Here is a 21,287-nt window from a genome sequence, read left to right as displayed (position 1 = left end):
TGTATCTATTAGTTTTATTAAAATCATTACATCATACTTCCAGTATTAGACATGAAGGCTTTACATCTATTACATGTAATTTTACCATGCCAGTAGTTAATGGGAGTTTTGAGACCATCAAAAAAGTGCTTAACACAGTACTAAACAAAAAAAAACAAACCAAAAAAAAAAACACCAAACAACAAACAATGATCAGATCCATTACTGATAAAATCACAGCATGACAATGAGATTTGAAAGAGGAACCGATATCTTAATGTTATATCACAGCATTAATCACATAATACTTATTTTGAAATTGAACATGTTCACTTGAGGTATTCACGTGCCGAGGAATTTTCTGCTTAATATGGTCTGCATGGAAACAATTCTGATCATCGACAGAAAATGATTATAATACAATGGTTTCATGTGTGCAAATGGAGAGACAGTAAAAAACTTACATGTACACCGAATTCGCACTTAAAATGAACATGCTTATACTGAATTCACGCTTATAATGAACATGCTTATACTGAATTCACACTTATTGTGAAGAGATATTCATTCCTATATGAGAAGAAAATATAAAAAAAATTTACTGGATATAACGAAGTTTGGTTATAACGAACTAGATGTTGTTTTGCTGGGCCTGGAGGTTTGTTATAATCGTGCTTTACTGTTATAGTGTATTGTGACATATGTTCAAAGACCACCCCTAAACGAAGTAAATATATGACTTGCAGGACATTTCTGCAGTAAGTGTTTGCAGTACAAATAAGTAAAACAAAACAAATCTAACTTATATCCCAAGTATTCTACATGCGTAAAGGTCAAGACTCATTCAGTAAGACCTGCACTGCAGTTTACTGGTCAAAATCATGTACTTCATGGGACAGTAAATAAAGTTTCATAATATGGTTACAGAATTTTGAAAAATTATTTGTAAATGTTTTTCCTATGAAACCACCTTTATCTTTGCATTATTCACAAATCTTGAAAATTCAATGGAAATACATTATGCAATAAATTGAAATCTTGAAAACACAAATAAAAAACATCATTTCATTGGTGCATTTTGTGTATCAATGACCGCTTTTCATTGTCCTCTGATCAAATAATAGAGAATGCCACGTAAACACCGCATAATCCTACTTCGTATGATACATCCAAAATCTTTGGTATCCTTTATGACCTTAACAAAACAAAATGGAGGGGGGCTTCTGCAGTAAAGTTCTTTTCTTTTTTTTTTTTATTACATTTAGGTGTCAAAATGAAAAAGAATGAAAATAGATACTAATGGTACAGCTGAGTGGGTTCACTTCCAAACATATAATATTAATACACTCCATAGCAATATAAATAAATCACTCTATTTACAAGATTGCATTGACAATTCTTATTGATGACAGAACTTGAATCCAAATTCTGCGTTTTAAATTCACTGTAAGAGACTGCCACAGCCCAAGTTAATGTGGATCTCCACAAGAAATCGGATAAATGCACAATTAATATGAAGGATAACTCTGACACATTCATACACCAAAACAGGGATCCCATTTTACATTGTAACCTTTTACTTCATAATTCTCTTCAACAAAATTTCAAACTCCTCACTTAAGGATCTTAACAGTCTTAATTGTTCACATGGGAGAAAAATCTTCATGAAGACATAGAATACAGTAAAACTGATTTAAAAATATGATTTTGTCCAATTCAAGTGGAGTTCAGATCACTCCATAAAGTGAGAATATTTTTGAAGGAACATCAAAGTAACTTTTGTACAGGCATGGTGAGGAGAAGTTTTAAATGCCATTGTTCACAAAAATAAAACTACATGTATGTAAACCCCACTACCTAGTACACATTTCTCACACAAATGGAATATATACACAGAGCAGACAATAGAACAACACAATGTCCATCTTTTTACAAACATACATACAATACAATAAGTCACTGCCTATTGGTGTTAATACACACCGACACTTATATTCAGTTTATAATAGTATATGCATTAGCACCTTTCATCATTAACAGTCATGTGAAATAGATATTCAGCTCATTTAACAACAAATGCCCATGAATGAGAATTCTCACTTAAATTGCCTTGTTGTTATGGACTAAAGAATCTAAAAGTCATCCATTGTGACCTTACAAGAAGCAAAGGACCATGACTGGACAAAATCATAAAACTAAGAACTGATGCTAGCAACATATAAACCTTCTCTTTCTGTCAGAGTAAAAAAAAAACAAAAAAAAAAAACTTCTTCTAAACAGCTGCATATCTGCATGTAAAATTATTTAATAATTTGTAACCACATGTTCAAAAGAACAAATTTTGAAGATCTAGTTAATTTTCTGTATTCTAATTCATACACTTCCCAATATCTTATCTAATCCTAGTAAAATCTTACATTTTTTAATGAATCTTCATTCTGGCCTAAAGAATCATTCGGAACTATTTGAATCTTCATTCTCTGACAATGATTGTACTGTGAAAACTATCAAATCTAACATGCACTGGGAAATAATTTTTACGTCGGAATACAGCGTGTTGGAACACAGTGTAAGAACCAATGAAAACTGAAAGCAAGGGTCAGAATGCTCAGTGTAAAATGGATTGCACAGGTGTTGGATTAGGCAGTTTTCACTGTATATCAATTTAGATACTGTAGTTGTATTGTTCTATAGAAAATACAATCATATTTATCAACAGTAATGCAATCCTATTCAAATTCTAGATCCTCTTAGACAATAATTTTAGCATACCTAGTACATGTGTCTGTACATATAACATCTAACAAATGTTTTAAGGCTTTCAGGCCCATCTAAAAATAAAAACATATCTAGATGCAAAATTTAGCAATAAAAAATGTTTTTGAAATAACAAGAACACTTGAAATGGAATGAACAGTTAACTCCTGTAAAACAGTTAATGAAAGACATAACAATTGAACATTTATTTTTTAAAGAAAACAAATTTATCTAAAAACTTGTTTATCTGACAGGTTAAAATCATGCTTTTTAACATCTTCTTGTCCTCATGTGTCCTCTGTGGCAAGATGTAGTCGCTCAATCTCTTCAGATTCTACGGATTTGTTGGATTTTGTGGTTTTTACTATGGGAGTTGTATGAAAGGTTACCCTCTCCCCAAGCTCCCCATCTGCCATATGTCTGCTTTTCATATTCTGTCTAGTCCTAAGCCTGTTGATATGACCAAATGGAACCAAATTAGATAAAAGAAAACATTACCAAAATCATAATTTCTAATAGACATTTCTTAATCTAATTCACTGCAGATATGCATTTGATCGATAAAATAAATATCTTATAACAAGATGCCAAAGGACCAAATAGTTCACCTGACCAGCTAACTTTTCTCATAAAAACATTTAAATCCATGGCCATGCAGAGCATGGTGTTAATTTGAAATTTAAACTTGCACTACATCAGGACTATGTCCATCAGATGGGATGTTAGAGGGTCCCTCTTGTCAAGAACCACAAATGGGACCCCCTTGGCACACAAATAGATCGTTTCTCTGATTTTCGAAAAAGAGAAGGCTCATTGGGAACCATCAGAAAACTCCAAAACTCTTTAATACCAAACATATTTCATGTACATGTAGTTAGTCACCATAAAATGGCTGAAATATTGCCAAAATGGCAGTAAACCCTAAAAAATCAATCAGTACATCAGGACTAATGCATGCTGTAACCTTGTGATTGCTTGAACAAAAGTTCTTAAAAGAATTTTCCAACATACATATATTCCCATGTACAACAATGAGCCTATATTGTGGGGCCCATACTGTAAACAGGCTTCATGATGTGAACAAATTTAAATCTACACCACATGAGAATTCCTTCATATCATTTTAATGAATCGTCTGTACCCTTTCAGTTCTGAGATTTTTTAGTTTATCACTGGACCCTATAAAAACAAGAGGTACTGTGAGCAATGCTCACTAAGAATACCCCCCCACCCCCCCTTACCCCAATCTCCCAAAGGGTGTTGGTAATAGGTATAAACTACCTCTTTTTTGAGTGTAAAAAACAAATGGCATGACAAACCGAACCATATTGCTACTTCGATGTCCAGTGCGCATGACCTTTGACCTTTTGACCCCAAAATCGATAGGGAACATCTTCATCCCATGGGTAGTCCATATGTATGATATGGTGACTGTAGGTGGAAAGGATAACGCTTTAGAGCCCGGAAACCATATTGCTACTTCGATGTCCAGTGTGCTTGACCTTTGACCTTTTGACCCCAAAATCGATAGGGAACATCTTCATCCCATGGGTAGTCCATATGTATGATATGGTGACTGTAGGTGGAAAGGATAACGCTTTAGAGCCCGGAAACCATATTGCTACTTCGATGTCCAGTGCGCGTGACCTTTGACCCCAAAATCGATAGGGAACATCTTCATCCCATGGGTAGTCCATATGTATGATATGGTGACTGTAGGTGGAAAGGATAACGGTTTAGAGCCCGGAAAACATATTGCTACTTCGATGTCCAGTGTGCTTGACCTTTGACCTTTTGACCCCAAAATCGATAGGGAACATCTTCATCCCATGGGTAGTCCATATGTATGATATGGTGACTGTAGGTGGAAAGGATAACGCTTTAGAGCCCGGAAACCATATTGCTACTTCGATGTCCAGTGCCCTTGACCTTTGACCCTAAAATCGATAGGGAACATCTTCATCCCATGGGTAGTCCATATGTATGATATGGTGACTGTAGGTGGAAAGGATAACGCTTTAGAGCTCGGAAACCATATTGCTACTTCGATGTCCAGTGCACTTGACCTTTGACCCTTTGACCCCAAAATTGATAGGGAACATCTTCATCCCATGGGTAGTCCATATATATGATATGGTGACGGTAGGTGGAAAGGATAATGCTTTAGAGCCCGGAAACCATTGCGTCTACAAACGGACGAACGGACAGACAGACGGACAACCCGATTCCAGTATATCCCCCCACAACTTGTTGCGGGGGGTACAAAAAATTTGAACCACTTCAACAACCCTGGGATCATGATGTGAACAAAGTTGAATGTACACAATATTAGGATGCTTGCATATTAAATTCCTGTATTGTACCATTTTGATTCTTGAGAAGAATATCTTTAAAGTATATACCACTAATTTCTAGTGTAAAACTTCAAACCTCTACTGTGGCCCTTCCCTCATTCCTGGTGGAAACAAAATTGAATCTATAGCGCATGAGGATGTCTGAATATTAATTTGACATACTGTACTTGTGTGCCTTTTGAGGATAAAACCTTAATAATTTTTGTATAATTATATTCCAATTATATTCTAATGTAGAATTTTAAATTCCCATGGTATCTCAACTTTGGTTCTCTCATACTTGAATGTTCATCACATAATAAAGCTCTTCTATGCAATTTATGGCTGATTCGGTCCAGTGGTTCTTGAGAAGGAGTTGAAAATGTGAAAGGGAAACTTTGATAGTAAAACAAATATAATCAGATATGATGAGATTGGCTATAAACAGCATGAACACTAAGAATCATAAAAAAAACAATTTTCTATCTTGTACTTTACCTCTTTTTTCGTACTGCAATAAAAACAAATACAGCTGTTACGATGAGAAACATAATAGCACATGCTATTCCAGCATAGGCCCCCTGAGATAGGTTGATGCTAGATCCCCTACTCCCTGTTTTATGAATGATGACCGATTCCTGTTGTAGGACAGAGTCTTTATGAGGAATGCTATCTTCTGGATCAACAATGAAGTATTCATCTAAGCCTTTATCTGAAATAAGAGGTGCTATCCATAAAACATCAACACACATTGGACTGGATCTACTGTTACATTACGTCAATCTGTAATTAGACATTGGAGTCTGAGATACAATGTATACCACATACCTACAGGGAACACTCAATATCTAAACTTTTATACAGACAAAGAAGAGTTTGAGTCACAAATGATATGTGATGAAAAATGCCCCGACAGATGATGACTGGTAATAGCTTATTTATTTCCAAACATGCTTATAGTCCACAGATGAAGCAGAAGAAATCTTCAGATTAGACATTGTCCAGAATAGAAAGTATATTTTTGTAATAGATATTTGATGCTGACATATGTTTATGGTGTATACAACCTTGCAGTTTATTCAACATCCTGATCAACTAGTTTCACTGACATTAAAATATTCAGAGATATAGCAAGTACACCTGTATACTGTTTTCTGTCGGTTGAACAAGTATCATATAATTTTTAAAACTTCAAATATCAAAGATGATGCTTTTTTTTTTATTTTTAAGAAACAAGTTTTATAAACGCTAAAGTCAAGAAGTTAACTACCATTTCTTTATGACTTTGTTTTTATATTTAGAGAACTCTTCATATTCTATAACATAATTTGCTTAATATAGCTCACTTTCATGTCACCCTCTCTCCCAAAATTATAGTCTAAAGGTTGAAGAAAAATGTGTTGCTATAAGGTGTTTTAAACGTACCGGTAGTATTGTCTATAATACTTCTCAAATGAGGGTCAAGTGTTGTTTCATCTGAAAATAAAATGTACCAGGAAGATAAACAGTTGTAAATATTGTATGGCTTACTCTTATAACAGAGAAGAAAATTATCACAGAAGTTTATTTCCACAAACATGTTTTTATAAAAACAGTGAATCTCACAAATTGTGTACATTAAGATCGATCCTCATGTGACGTCATAGGTTTTCACAAATAAAGTGCACCGCCACGGCACATGATACGCCCGTCACATATTGTTAACAGTATAGATTGTACCCATTAAAACATTTTTTTTATATCACCTTAATTAAATGTCACAGTGACCTTAAAGTAGGATGCGACACACCTTCTACCTAAGATGCATTAGTTGACCAATTTTGGTGATTCTAGGTCTAATAGTTTTCAAGTTATGAGCCGGACAAGTTTTTGCCATATATGGCCATATCTTCTTAATGAAAAGTCACAGCGACCTGGTTTTAATGTGCGACACACCTTCTACCCAAGATGTATCTACAGACAAAGTTTGATGATTCTAGGCCTTGTAGTATTTAAGTTACGGGTCGGACACGAAAAAGCTAACAGACGGACGGACAGACGGACGGACATGAACGCCATACCATAATACGTCCCGTCTTAAGACGGGCGTATAAAAATCTTTATAGAATTAAACATTATGCATCATAGAAATACTCTTTCAGAGGAATTTTATTTACTGGACTGGTAAACTATTGATAAAGAAAAAGTTTATATTTTCCATAGATAATGCAATAACTCCTATGCTGGTATTTCCTCTACTGAATGTCTATCATACAATGATTTCCCTAATGTCCACAATCAATTTATATGTATTCATAAATCAATTTGCAGTTTTTCTAAACTATTCACTGTACTTGACCTTTAAAAAATTTTCATTTTAAAAAGTTTTTATCTATTCTTATTCTGTTTTACGAAAATGTGTGATTTTCTGATGCTGACCTATCTGTCTGACATCTTAAAAAAGGCGACAACATATATACTTTCTTTGGTTATTAATTAAATTATACTACATAAAGTGGAAATTAATACAGTTTTTCCACTTTCAACCATTAATATTAATAAGTTACATGAGGGTGGAGGTAATTTAAGACATTCTCAAAATTGGATCGCACAAAAGAGCAAGGTAGGATAAAGGCTCCATGTAGTCTCCAATTTTCATTTAAATTTCAAAACAGACTTAAAATTCTGAAACCTTGTAAAATCTTGTTTCAAAATGATACCTATAGAAATATAATCATGATTATGACTGCAAGTGATTAAAGTCACTGGACTATCACACACTGGAGCAAAATAGGGTTCCAGAAGAAAATAGCATATCTGTATGAAATTTTATATTCATTTTGCTGACTTCTCAAACTCAGGTCCATATAAGGTCCTTTAAGTCCTACCTTCATTCTCCCTTACAAACACTGATACAATATAACAGGAAATGAGAAATTCATTTTTGTCATATTTATTTCCTACAGTACACAGTACATGTAATACAACATAACTTTTATACAATAAAACTTACTTAATTATCTTCCCTTGTATGGTGCTTCATTTGAAAAATACCCTTTACCAAAGAAAGTTATGTGATAAAAATGAATGAGGTGGAAACAGGGATGGAATGGTGTGCCCCCAGTTGACTCTTACATGTACATTTCCATGTGTTTATAAACATGTACTAACACACATGTATGGTACATATAAATTCTAGTTTAAACTTATTCATTTTATGACAATTAATAAACAAGTTCTAAAATTTATAGCATTTATCATTGACTTGAATATTGGCACCAGGGATTCAATAATGTGGGAGAAAACCAGAGTACCTGAGGGAAATCCACACGTCCGAGTGGGTGACCAATATACCATCTTGCATATATCCACTACCGATCATGTGGATTGAACTCATAAATATTATGCCACATATGTCTTTATCATATCTTTTCATATATACAGGACTTACCAATTTTATCCGTGTTACTGAGCGTAGAAAATATTTACCTGAATATTGCATGGTTATTAAGTTTATTAATTATTGTCTATGGAAATATAATGTGTAACTTTCTATGGGCTTGATCAACCTGATATTTTTCCATAGAAGGTCTGGAAATTTTTTTAACCTAATAATTTTTTGATTTTCTCAAGGACCATATTACAACAGACAATATCCATGTTTCGTAAATATATTTACACAAATCTGCCATATTCCATATTGCCCTACATAGATTTCTTACTGACTGTCTATAGAGATATACCCTGTAGTCTTCTTACTGACTGTCTATAGAGATATACCCTGTAGTCTTCTTACTGACTGTCTATAGAGATATACCCTGTAGTCTTCTTACTGACTGTCTATAGAGATATACCCTGTAGTCTTCTTACTGACTGTCTATAGAGATACACCCTAAAGTCTTCTTACTGACTGTCTATAGAGATATACCCTGTAGTCTTCTTACTGACTGTCTATAGAGATATACCCTTTAGTCTTCAGTCAAAAGGCATGTTTTATTCAATAACAGATAAACATTCTAGTCTGAGACAAAATAAAGACACAAATGTGTTGCTATGTTTACATACTTATGCATGCGTTGTTGGGTGTCTTCACAAAGCCTTCACAGCATTGTTTCATTTTGTAGTAAAGGACTCTCGTTGTGTTCAATTCTTTTTTACAGTAGGTTTTCCTGAAAAAAAGAGAAGATTTTATATGAAAGGGTATACAAGTAAAGTATACATGCAGTAATACAAATCCTGTGGAATACTTTTCAAAAATACTAATTCAGCCAGCTTGGGGTTCAGCAGTAATACTTCTATTCTATGTTATCATCATATATTTTTTAAAAAAATGTTTTTATTCTTATCATGGTTTCTATTTCTTTTTATCATAGTTTATTTCATCTTTATTTAATATTATTATTTTATTTTATTTTTTGCTTATTAATATCGTATAACCAACATTAACCAAGGCTTCTATTCATAGGAGTATCCAATGCACCTACACTATTCATAACTTTACCATGTTTTCTAACTAAGGTGAACATACAGCAGTATATTAGGACTGAATAAAGTACACTGCCATGACACATGATACACCCGTCAAATGTTTCTTACTCATAATCATAAAAAGATGAGTATGCATGGGACAAAATCATGTTAACCTTGGTACAACAATACGCCAGTTTCGAGATACAAACTCTTCTGTGTAGGAGGTGCATTTAGTGGCACTTTGAATGACTAAGTGTGACAGAGTGGACCTACAGTCAGCTTAATATGTAAATGTGGGGAATACAAAATACTGTCGAAAGAAATGTTTTACTAAAGTGGAAACATAAAAAAAATGTCATATTTGCAAGTAATATCTTAGATATGGTACTTATGACCAAAGAAATAACGTGATATGATAACAATTCTATGTATTTAATTACTCCCTAAATACTTATAATTTACTTAGTTTGCGTATCAGTCGAATTCGGGTGATGTAACTGTATGAGAAACTTACTGAGTACATTCACTTACGCAGTGATGAAAATTAGTCCCACTCCCGCGTGTAAACAAATTGTTTTGCGCCTCACTATATACGAGAGTTCTCCAAAGGGAAATAACTCAGGCGTATCTTGAAACCGGCGTATTGACTTGTCAATATATCTCTTGAATTGTTCAAATAACTACGTTTCAGAACATGTTTCATATTATTACATGTATTTAGATTTCATGTGAAAGAAATCTAATTTGGTATGTCCAACTGAAGTCCTTGAAACACCATGACTTAGATCATTATTCCCATGAGACAATTCCTCTATCTGTTGTGTAGTACAATACTGCATATATTTATCTCATTTATGTTTGAAACAAAATAATCATTCATAGTAATTGTTATGTACTATGTAGCTACATTTTATGAAAAAAATGTGCATTTCTTGGTGTAAAAATTATTGAATTATAGCGTTACTGCATTATTCTCTTACATATGAAGGGATTACCTATTGTTTAATAATTACCATATTAGAGGTTTTAATGACCTGATTTTAAGCTACAGTTTACATTTCTATACAGATGCACGAATTGACAAAGTTTGTTGATTCTGGGACACAAAATATACATGAACCAAAAAAGGGTTATGCCATATCATCTTAATTAAAGGTCACAGAGACCTTTAGAGTGTGACACACCTTATACCTAAGATGCATTAACTGACTAAGTTTGACGATAATTGTCCAGTTACAAGTCAGACAGGATTTTACCATATTTGGTCATAAAGTCTTAATCAAAGATCACAGTGACCTTACTTTAAAGTGTGACCCACCCTCTACCCAAGCTGACAAATTTTTATGATTCTAGGTCTCGCGGTACTTAAGTTATTAGCCTGACAAGAAGCAGGACAGACAAACGGACACAATCGCCATAGCATAATACGTCCCGTCTTAGATGAGCGCATAAAAACTCACAACTTGCCCGGCTTTTTAAGTATGCTGCACAAAGCATATTAGACCTGAATAACTTTCATTTTACATACTTTAAGACTAATCTATTTACAGTACAATAGGAAATACTGAATCACACACAGCTTGTTGTACTTTCTGACAAACTTGTACATCTATAGTGCAGTAGAAGATACTGGACCAGCCACAGCTTGTCCTTATTTTCAGACTAACCTGTACATAGTACAGTATGAGATACTGAACCTGACAGATACTGCTTGTCATATTTTCAGACTAACCTGTGTGTATATTAAGAGATACTGAACAAGCCACAGCTAGTCATACTTTCATACTAACCTGTATATAGCAAAGCAAGAGATACTGAACAAGTCACAGCTTGTCCTTACTTTCAGACTAACCTGTACATGGTACAGTAGGATATACTGAACCAGCCACAGCTTGCTTTGATTTTCTCCACACATGGAACAGTGACAATGTCGATGGCTCTCTGGCTCTTGGTGACGACACACCAATTCTCACCCAGCTTCTCATCCACATCACTGAAAAATAACAAATCGGACAAGTCAAATGCAGGGGTAGACAAATTGATTTTTGAATTGATTGTCTAAGGACAGGTAGAAATGCCATATTCACTTAATCTACCACAAAATTCACTTGCCCCACCTTAGATTAAGACATAAATAAACTATTTACTATAGTTCATCTTATTGTATTTTATTACATCAATTAATTGATATCTATTTCTGTTTGCTCATCATAATAAAGCCAAGACCAAGTTTCCTCCCATGATTTGAGATATTTCCGGATTTTCTTCGTTTTGTCATACTTTGCACCCTTTGTAGACACAGACGGCTGATCATAGTTATTTAATACAGTCGGGGTCCATTCTTCTCCTGCTAAATGTCACAAACTTGTCCATGTTTCAATTCATCAATGCATTGTGCATTCACCTTTCAACATTTATCCACGTTCGATACTGTCAACACATTCACATTTCATATCATTACATTATGTATCTTATACTTTTGTTTTACTTTCAAAATTCACACTTGCCCAAGGACAATTTCTTGTAATTTCACCTGCCTGACTCTAAAATATGGTTTTTTAATGATTTTCATATACGAGTGAATTTCGATAACTCAAAGTTTGATAAATCGAAAGTTTAATAAATCCGGAAATGAAAGGTCCGACCGTTATTGTTCAGATTTTATAGGAAGCCGAAGGCCAAAATAAAATATATGTGTGTTTCCTATTTCACTCCCTAAAAATTATGTAGGGAAGGTAGGTAAAACATTTCATTTGAAATCTAAGTTTTTGATACACTTTGAATACATGTCAATATATATATTAGACTTACTTTTCAAACATCTTGAAGATCAATAGTAGTCAAAATGTGAATTACAGAAACTTGAATGCGAAAAGAAAAGAAAATTCCAGTTTGAAAAATTGCAGATTTTTATTCTATTTACCATAATATATATATTGTCAATTAAAATTCTTTAGGGTTGACAGCCAAAAAATAGGTAGGGTCGGGGAAACCGAAAACACATATATATTTTATTTTGGCCTAATCATAAGTATACATATGTGTATTTACAACATTCTGGAATGAAAATATTCATTGGCATGTCTCTAAATTATTGTCATGAATCACTGTCTCCTTGTAAAGTCAAAACAATCTTTTCAAAATTACAAGGCATAGTATAGCTATTTGGTCATCCTTAAAACCATACAATCAAACTATTGATTTAAATCAAACATATGGTACTCTTGTGGTTCTTCAAAAGATTATCAAAGCATTTTACTATTGATATTATTCCTAAGTAATTTAGATTTGATAAGTTTCTTCCCATTTTATTGTCATAGAAATGGTATTAGTTTTGGGGAAGCCCAGATTTCTGATGACAGGATATGGGAGTAAACATATTGCATCTAAATTATCTAATTGCAATGTTAATCATCACAGCTGTACAAGGAACATATGAGGTTCACCGAATTTGACTAAGTCCTGTATCACTGACCTTGTCAGTCTACAATGCATCACAGTAAAGGATACAGAGATTTACCATATCTTTTTCAAATAACCATTTCTCTAGATTGGTGATTCTAGAAAATAATTTAGTCCTACATTCAATCATGTCTTTTAAAATTTGCTGATTTTAAATCATTCATTGTTTTTCAGATGAACTTTTGCAATTTCGTTGTTAAATGTACTGCACATGAACTGTGTACTCACTTGGCTACACATGTGAACAACTTACAAATTATTGAAATTACTCACTGTCAATTTTTCAAAGTATATATTTTTAGGTTAAATCTGTAAATAGGCTAGTGGTCTAGCGTTTATATCAAATCCAATCTTGCTGGGATTGCAAGTTACTGGATTCACATTTGTGTAAAAACTTTTATCTTTCAGATTATGAATTTTAAACCATCTATCTGGTCCCAGCATCAGTCATTTAGTCAGTGTTTTACGCGAGTCCATGGCAGCTCACACAACAACAAAAATTATATTGAAATGAAGAAAATATGTTAAATAAGAAATAAATTACCTTTCTTCCTTATAACACTGCCAGAGATGACATAGGCAAATAATTCAATTGCATCTGAGAAGTCTACTCGACTTCGCTTCTAGAAACCAATTTTATCAGAGGAAACTTGGGTGGAAAATGATATCAGAGTGCGACGCAACATATTCTTACCTTAAGACAGTTGGTGTAGAAAACAGTAAGACCATAAAACAGAGAATAAATCCTGATGTTAACGTGTTACTCATGGTCACTCTTCTCTCTTCTGCCATTTGGGCTAGACTTTGGACCCGTGTTTACATCTGCAATAATTGCAATCATGTGACCTTAGCCACTTTTGATCATTTAAACGTTTCATATAACAAGAAAACACTTTGAAGCTTATCAGTAACATAGAGTAGAAATAATAAATATAAAACCTAGTCTGAATTTATATTTTTCCGGAAACTAGTCGTTCATACCATGGAATGGTACATATGTACAAAGTTTTTAAAGGACACATCCCATGTTTCTAAACTTTTTTATTTTTTCAGCAAAATTAATTCTTTTCATGCCTAAAACATTTTGCGTAGTTTTTGAGTTTGAACAGCTGTTGAAAGCGATGAAATTCAAATCTATTTATTTCGATATTTTACGTCCTTTGCGACCTCCATCGAGGTTTGAAAACAGTTGAAAACTAAAGAAAATCATCAAAGGACTGATGATACTTATAGAAAAATATTTAATTTGAAACCTATTTTAAAGGATTTTTTTTTTTAATTTTGAACATAGACATATATCTATGTTTTGAATTAGTAAATGTCAATCGAAACAGGTATGGGCAACTTAGCTCATGTGAGAGGCTGCACATTAATGGTGAATTGAATTAATATCTGTAATTTGTAATGAAAGGATGGAAGCAAATAAAATTGACCATACTGTTCATATAATTTTCTGATCTTTTTGAACGATTAATTTTGCCACCTTACATGTACGAAAGTAATTGCACATTGATAATTTAGCTCACAGGGATCAAGTACCGATGAATATAAATTATTTAAATGATAGGGAAAACCATAAGATGTGGTGTGCTTTATTACAGTATATCTCAAGACTGATTCTATTTTCATGTGCCATTCAATTTAAAATTATATTGCATTCAAAAACCTTTTCTGTATATTAACTCCCCTGAAGATCGAATGGTACATGTACAGGTACATATGGAGCGCCAAATTAACATAAACTCAAATAATTGAAGATATCTTCAATTATTTGAAGATATCATCAATTCATTTGATGCGCGCAACAATTGAATTAAAGATCTCTTCAAATGAAGAATGATATCTTCAATTCTGAATTATTGCGCGCATTACATAGCATTAATTCTTCAGCTGAATTGATGCGCGCTTTAATTGAATTAATGATCTCTTCAATTCAAATGAATTAATGATATCAACAACACAAAACGCACTACAATTCAATTGAAGAGAGCAATAATTGATAATTGAATTGATGCGCGCATTAATTCATTTGATGAGAGCAATGATTGATTTAATGCGCGCATTAATTCAATTATTGCTCTCTTCAATTGAATTTATGATATCTTTAATTCATTTGAAGAGAGCAATAATTCTTTTAGAGAGAGCAACTATATAATTAAAGATATCTTCAATTCAACACACAATTGAATTAATGATCTCTTTAATTGAATTGTTGCTCTCTTTAAAAGAATTGACGCGCGCATTAATTCCTTATACAAAAGCATTGTAAATAATTAAAGATATCTTCAATTGAATTAAAGATATCATCAAATTATCTATACCGAGCTCTAAATTAATTATTGCGAGCAATATTTCTACGAAATTGATGCTCTCATCAATTGAATTGAAGTGAGCAATAATTGAATTAATGCGCGCATCTAATCTATTATTGCTTTCATTAATTCAATTGATGCGCGCATCATTTGAATTGAAGAGAGCATTATTTGAATTAATGCGCACATTAATTCATTTGATGAGAGCAATAGTTGATTTAATGCGGGCATCAATTCAATTAAAGAGAGCAATAATTGAATTGTATTCCTTCTAACAAAAGAAATCAACAAAAGAAATGCTGTAAAGAACAAATCAAATAATGAAACATATACTTCCTCTGTAATATCTGGAGAGTGATACCTCCATCCGACCAGTGTTATCAAAAACTGTGGATTACCTCACCTGACTTTCACATTCCACATGACCTACTCAATACATGCTGAGTTTCATGACGGCATCTTATGCCGCTTATGTTTGATGATAAGGCAGTCCGAACAACGGAACAAGATAGGGAACCCCTAGGCCTAATATTTCTCGCTTTCAGTTTGAGGCTGTATAGGGGTACCATCAGGTGGCTCCTGGGGGTCTGGATTATTTCTACTCAGTGGTATAAGAAAGGGACAAAGTGTTCACTTGCTGGACTAAATGTATTCCATGCCATGAAGACAAGAGGACTGTGATACCCGGAAGTATTGTTTAACTCCCTTGAACTTTGACATTTTTTGTATTTCACAGAGATGAAAGGGGTGTGAAGACTCCTTTTAGAGCTGTAATCTTTGAAGACAAGGCGGAAGGAACACCGGGGCTATCATTTACCGCTTTCAGTTTGGGGCTGTAATGGTACCTCTCGGGGGTCGGATAAGATTTGGAGTCCCTATTTCTACGCTATGAGGGGAGATAGGGACAAAATGTCCATGCATTGGTTGGAGTAGAGATTTCTAATGGGTACTCGATGTCATCGAAGAGCTATGTCATACCTGGAAGTATTGTTTAGCTCGCCTGAACTTTGACATTTTTCGCATCTCATAGAGAATAAAGGGGTTTGATGGTTGCTTTTATAGCTATTATCTTTGAAAACAAGGCGGAAGGAACACTAGGGCAAGGTAGAATACCCCTTGGGCTATGATTTACCGCTTTCAGTTTGGGGCTGTGGTGGTACCACCTGGTGGCTCTAGGGGGTCGGGACAAATTTGTAGTTCCTTTATTTAGTTTACAAAGAGAGTGCGAAAAAATGTCGACTGGTTGGACTATGAGACCCTATTGGGTACTCAATGTTCTAAAGACAAAAGGAGGTCTAGATCTGTAATACCCAGAAATGTTGTTCAGCTTGCTTGAACCTCTGGCTCTCGTTGTGGGTCGGGACAGATTTGAAGTTCCTATTTCTACTATACAAAGAGAGGAAGGGCGAAAGTGTCCACTGGTTGAGGTATGAGATCTGTTCAGTACTCCATCCCATACAGATAAAAGGTCTGTAATACCTCGAAGTGTTGCTTAGTGTCTGAAATGTGACATTTTTCATATCTCATAGAGAAGATAATAGTTTAATATGATAGGTATGCAACATATTCTGAGAGAAAATTTCGCATAGTATTAACTACACTGTGTATTTAGTACGAAACGCGGTAAGTGAAAAGATTTCAGAATTAATGTTAATAATTAAGTTTACGGCCGCCCCTGATTTATATGGTGGTCGCCACTTAATTTAACTAGCGACCGCAACTTTTAAGTTAAAATATCCGGCGGCCTCCACTTAATTTAACTGGCAGTTGTCACTAATTGAATTAAATATCTAACTTTTTAATCAAATCTATTGATTTTGGGGTCAAAAGGTCGAAGGTCAATAGAAAAGCTTGTAGACATTCTACGGGCCACATATTTTGCTTTGCTGATTTCAAAATTGTTTAAAATTTTCGTCCGACGTAACATACTACTACCTAAACATCTCTCTTTTGCCCAAACTTCAAATCTGTCTATGGCCAGTTTTAAAATCGAAGCAGGCTACTGTTAAACAAGTTGATGGCTCAGGAATTTCACGAGTCTCATTTAAAGTCAGCAATTTGCAAATTCTATGGTCGATATATAACGTTCTAGTTTTTCAATACCACCTTTCATTCGGTCAAATGCTGTCTAACGTGTTTCATACCGATTGTTAGGTCGTTCTTAGCACACTGATTTTGACTACGGATAACTCCGTTTACCTGATCAAGATATAGGGCTCACGGCGGTTGTGACCGGTCGGCAGGGGATGCTTACTCCTCCTAGGTACCTGATCCCACCTCTGGTGTGTCCAGGGGTCTGTATTTGCCTAACTCTCTATTTTGTATTGCTTATAGGAGTTATGAGATTGATTACTGTTCGTTATCTTCACCTTTCATCATTGAGGGGGGCTTGATTTTGGGTTCGTCCTTCACAGCATGTTCTTTCGTTCTGAAAGCTTACATTCCTACCATTCACTACTATTATAAAACAAGAGGCACATGGGCCACATCACTCATCTGAGTCACCTTGGCTCTGTTAATGTTCACAAGATGAAATTTTAATTTTGCTCCCACATTGTGGTCACAACCTAGCCTCAAAGGGTCACGTCATAACCGAACTTGATTTCTCAGAAAATGGGGATGCCTCAAAATCATCATGACTAAGATGACCTTTCTTTTACCTGAAATGGTCGATGATATATTGAATAGGATAGGTTTTTGGGAGCTGATTTGATCAACTCCTCTATGCAGTCACTCGGCTCAATGTGGTGTGGACCTGAGCACTTCTTTACAAACAAATGCAATGTTCAGCGCTAGCAGCAAATAGTTCGTAAACCATTTACGTGTTACACGTTTACATGCATAGTTTCTGTGAAATTTATTTTTCCACCGCCAGTCAATTGAGTATGTACATTGAAAAACGACCAAGCTATCACTAGAAATACAATCTAATGTCAACAGCGATATTTCACACTATTCAAAAATTGTCATAAAGATGAATTGTTAGTTTGCTGTAAATATTTATTTTCAATAAAATATCTAAATACAAAGCAGATGTGGAGGACTCTATGGTATCTTTATTTTGAGTTCACAAGGATATATCAAATCAAAGTGTGAATGAGAATGATATTGTTTAAAATATATAAAACGTTGTTGATACATGTATATCTAAATATCGAGTTGAAGGCCACAGCAAGAATTTTTTTCTTCCCATGTAGAACCTTTTGAATAAACTCTGCTTCATCAGAATATAAAAAACAAGTCAACTAATAAAGGAGCACAATTCGTGCCCATGGGAATTCCAACAGACTGTTGGAAGACCTCATATCCAATCTGAAGAACTACCTAACCAGAAAATGCAAAACTTATGTGAAATATTCCTTAATGTGTGTAGGTGCAAATGTTTTCATATAGCAGCCCCGGGGGTATGGTGGAACCAACAATAAGGGATTTGAATATCTTAGCCATAATTAGTTAGTTTGTTTTACGTCCCGTCGAGAAATATTTTCCTCATATTGAGACATCACTGTACCACAAAGTTAGACCAAAGCTTAGCGCTCAGAGCCGTAACAGTGAGGGTTTTTGCTACGACACGGAACCTCCGTTTACAGGTCATATCAGAAAGACCCCACTTCTAAATGCCGAGTGTTTGACGAAGGAGCAATGGCTAATAATGTTTATGCCTTAGGTTTGACGCGGCCATGGCATAAGCGGTGCTATAACTCACGACCTTCCGGTTACGATGTGAACACCCTACTACTGAGCTACTGCGACCGACCAGGATTAGTAATGTTCATTTGCAAACATCCATAGGTAGTGTAGATTCACGTTTGATCAAATTATTGCCCCGAGTTTGGGTGGGGCCACAGTATGGAACAAAGGGAATATAAAAGAAAAACTTCAAAAACTTTTTTCTCAAGACCGACTGTGCTATGCTTCGTCATATCAATATGCAGGCATCAAACTATAGTATAGGTTGAAGCAATAATTCCATCACTATGCGCATTAGTTCAATTGATGAGAGCAATAATTGTAATCATTTCAATTTATTGCTCTCAACAATTCAATAGATGTTGCGCATCAATGTGGTAGAAATGTTGTTCGCAAATCTACATTTGGATATCGGTATAAATGATTTGATGATCTCTGTAATTTAAAATATATTAAATTATTTGTAACACTTTGATATAAGGAATTAATGCGAGTAACAATTCAATATTATTGTGGATTTGTTGAATTGAAGATGTCTCTTATTATTTAGTTGCTCTCTCTAAAAGGATTATTGGGCGCACCAACTGAAGAGAACATTAATTCAACTATTGTTCGCATTAATATGATTAAGGATGTTCTCTCCTGGTTCGAATTTTTTCCAGAAGTATCAAACTTTTTAAATTAACCCTTTTTAACTGAAACATTTTTATCAGAAAGATAAACACAATGAAGGAGTATCTTAGGGCATACTTTAAAGAATAGAGCCACTCAAAGTTACCCCTTTGCTGAAACTAATTTCTTTCTTGAAAAGCACATCCCGTGGATAAAGATCCCTCCCTGTTCAAAGGCCGTAAGCGCCGAGTATTGGCCGAAATTTTGCAGCCCTTCACCGGCAGTGGTGACGTCTCCATATGAGTGAAATATTCTCGAGAGGGACGTTAAACAATATTCAATCAATCAATCTTGAAAAGCACCAATTTCCACAAGAAACACACTAAAATCAAATATTAAGGACAGAATAATGTTGATTGTCTTTTAGATTATTGGCTGCTAGCTTCAGCCTGGTGAAGAAAAAATTTACATGTATATCAATGAATAAATGATAAAAAATAAAAATAAATGATTGCTCAGGAAGTTGGTAGGTTCTTCAATTTACAAATTTTAAACCTTGATAATCATAGAGGAATCGATATTGTCAAAGATCATTTCTATCAATGTACCTCAATGCGAGAGTAAATGAGAGAAAAAATATGAGATTTAATTTAACGTGACTGGAGATTTATCGTAATAATTTACAAGATCAACACATATTGATGGCAATGTAAGCCAAATTCACAGCAGTGTGCACCAGTTAATTTCTGAAATCATTATAATATGTCCGGAATCTGAATAAAAATCAAAAGATACAATCGAAGATGCAATAAGTGCCGTCCAAAAGGTTCTATATATAGGTACAAAGTTTAACATACTAGACCATTATTCATAGGATGACTGCGGGTAACATGCAACTGCGCAAGTGCAACGAGCTTTCCCTCGTCAATATTTGTGTAATTTGACTAATTTTGTCGTAATTTTTGTGGGTCATACCAAGATTACACTCTTGTCATACCTATACTTTCTGAAAATTTATCTTATCTGTATCTCTTCGTTCGTCTGCTTGTCCCCCTTGGCATGCAAAAGATCGTTTCCCTGATTTTCGAAAAAGAGTAGGCTCAATGGGGGCCGTTTGGGAAACTCAAACACTCACAACCAAACATATTTCAATTAGTTAACCGCCGTAAAAGGACTGAAATATTGCCCAAACGGTGTAAAACCACCATCAATCAATCAACCGTTCGTTTGTCTGTCAAGTTGTCTTACCTTTGTAATTGATTTTTTATTTTCAGATTTGTCAAATTCTTGTCGCATATGAATCGATATAACTTGTAGTAAAGATAGATAAATAGAAATAGATAGATGCGAAACAAGATTTTGGAATTTACAGGGGTCCGAGAATAGTAATGGGCAAAGATAATGATATGACCTACATTTGTTTGAGTGATGCATCAATGCATGCATCCATCTGCGCCGGGTGCGACAATAACCGACATCTGAGGAATATTACGTCGATGAATGATATCATGGAAGATCACCATCTACCAAACACAATTGTGGTAGTGTCAGATAAATGGTTTTCCTACTAACTCTGGCTAGTGGGTTCACCCTTTAGCTCGATCGGTAGAGTACTGGACTGTCATGCCAAATGTCCCAGGTTCGATTTTCAGCAAAGGCATATACTAGTCTCTGTTAAGAAAAATTGGCGCCC

The 21,287-nt window shown here is 34.5% G+C and overlaps 1 protein-coding gene across 1 annotated transcript; it reads right to left on the bottom strand.

Annotated features, from left to right (window-relative positions):
* LOC125654858 (uncharacterized) lies at positions 1–13,882 on the bottom strand. The gene is made up of 6 exons (XM_048884966.2): positions 13,675–13,882; positions 11,371–11,511; positions 9,114–9,217; positions 6,495–6,545; positions 5,568–5,781; positions 1–3,186 (listed from the first exon to the last, which is right to left on the bottom strand). Exons 1-6 carry the CDS (start codon positions 13,770–13,772, stop codon positions 3,024–3,026), a joined length of 771 nt encoding a protein of 256 aa, XP_048740923.2. The 5' UTR covers positions 13,773–13,882; the 3' UTR covers positions 1–3,023.
* Positions 13,883–21,287: the final 7,405 nt, after the last annotated feature.

This window comes from Ostrea edulis, chromosome 1 (assembly GCF_947568905.1).
Source record: "Ostrea edulis chromosome 1, xbOstEdul1.1, whole genome shotgun sequence".
Taxonomy (NCBI): Eukaryota; Metazoa; Mollusca; class Bivalvia; order Ostreida; family Ostreidae; genus Ostrea; species Ostrea edulis.
This window is presented reverse-complemented; position numbering and strand designations above follow the sequence as displayed.

Excerpts from the sequence above, each read along its gene's own strand:
- LOC125654858 (XM_048884966.2), bottom strand. The coding sequence starts at position 13,772 with ATGGCAGAAGAGAGAAGAGTGACCATGAGTAACACGTTAACATCAGGA. Across the intron at positions 11,512-13,674 it reads TCTACACCAACTGTCTTAAG|TGATGTGGATGAGAAGCTGG; the intron begins GTAAGAATATGT and ends GTTATTTTTCAG. Across the intron at positions 6,546-9,113 it reads ACCCAACAACGCATGCATAA|ATGAAACAACACTTGACCCT; the intron begins GTATGTAAACAT and ends TTTTATTTTCAG.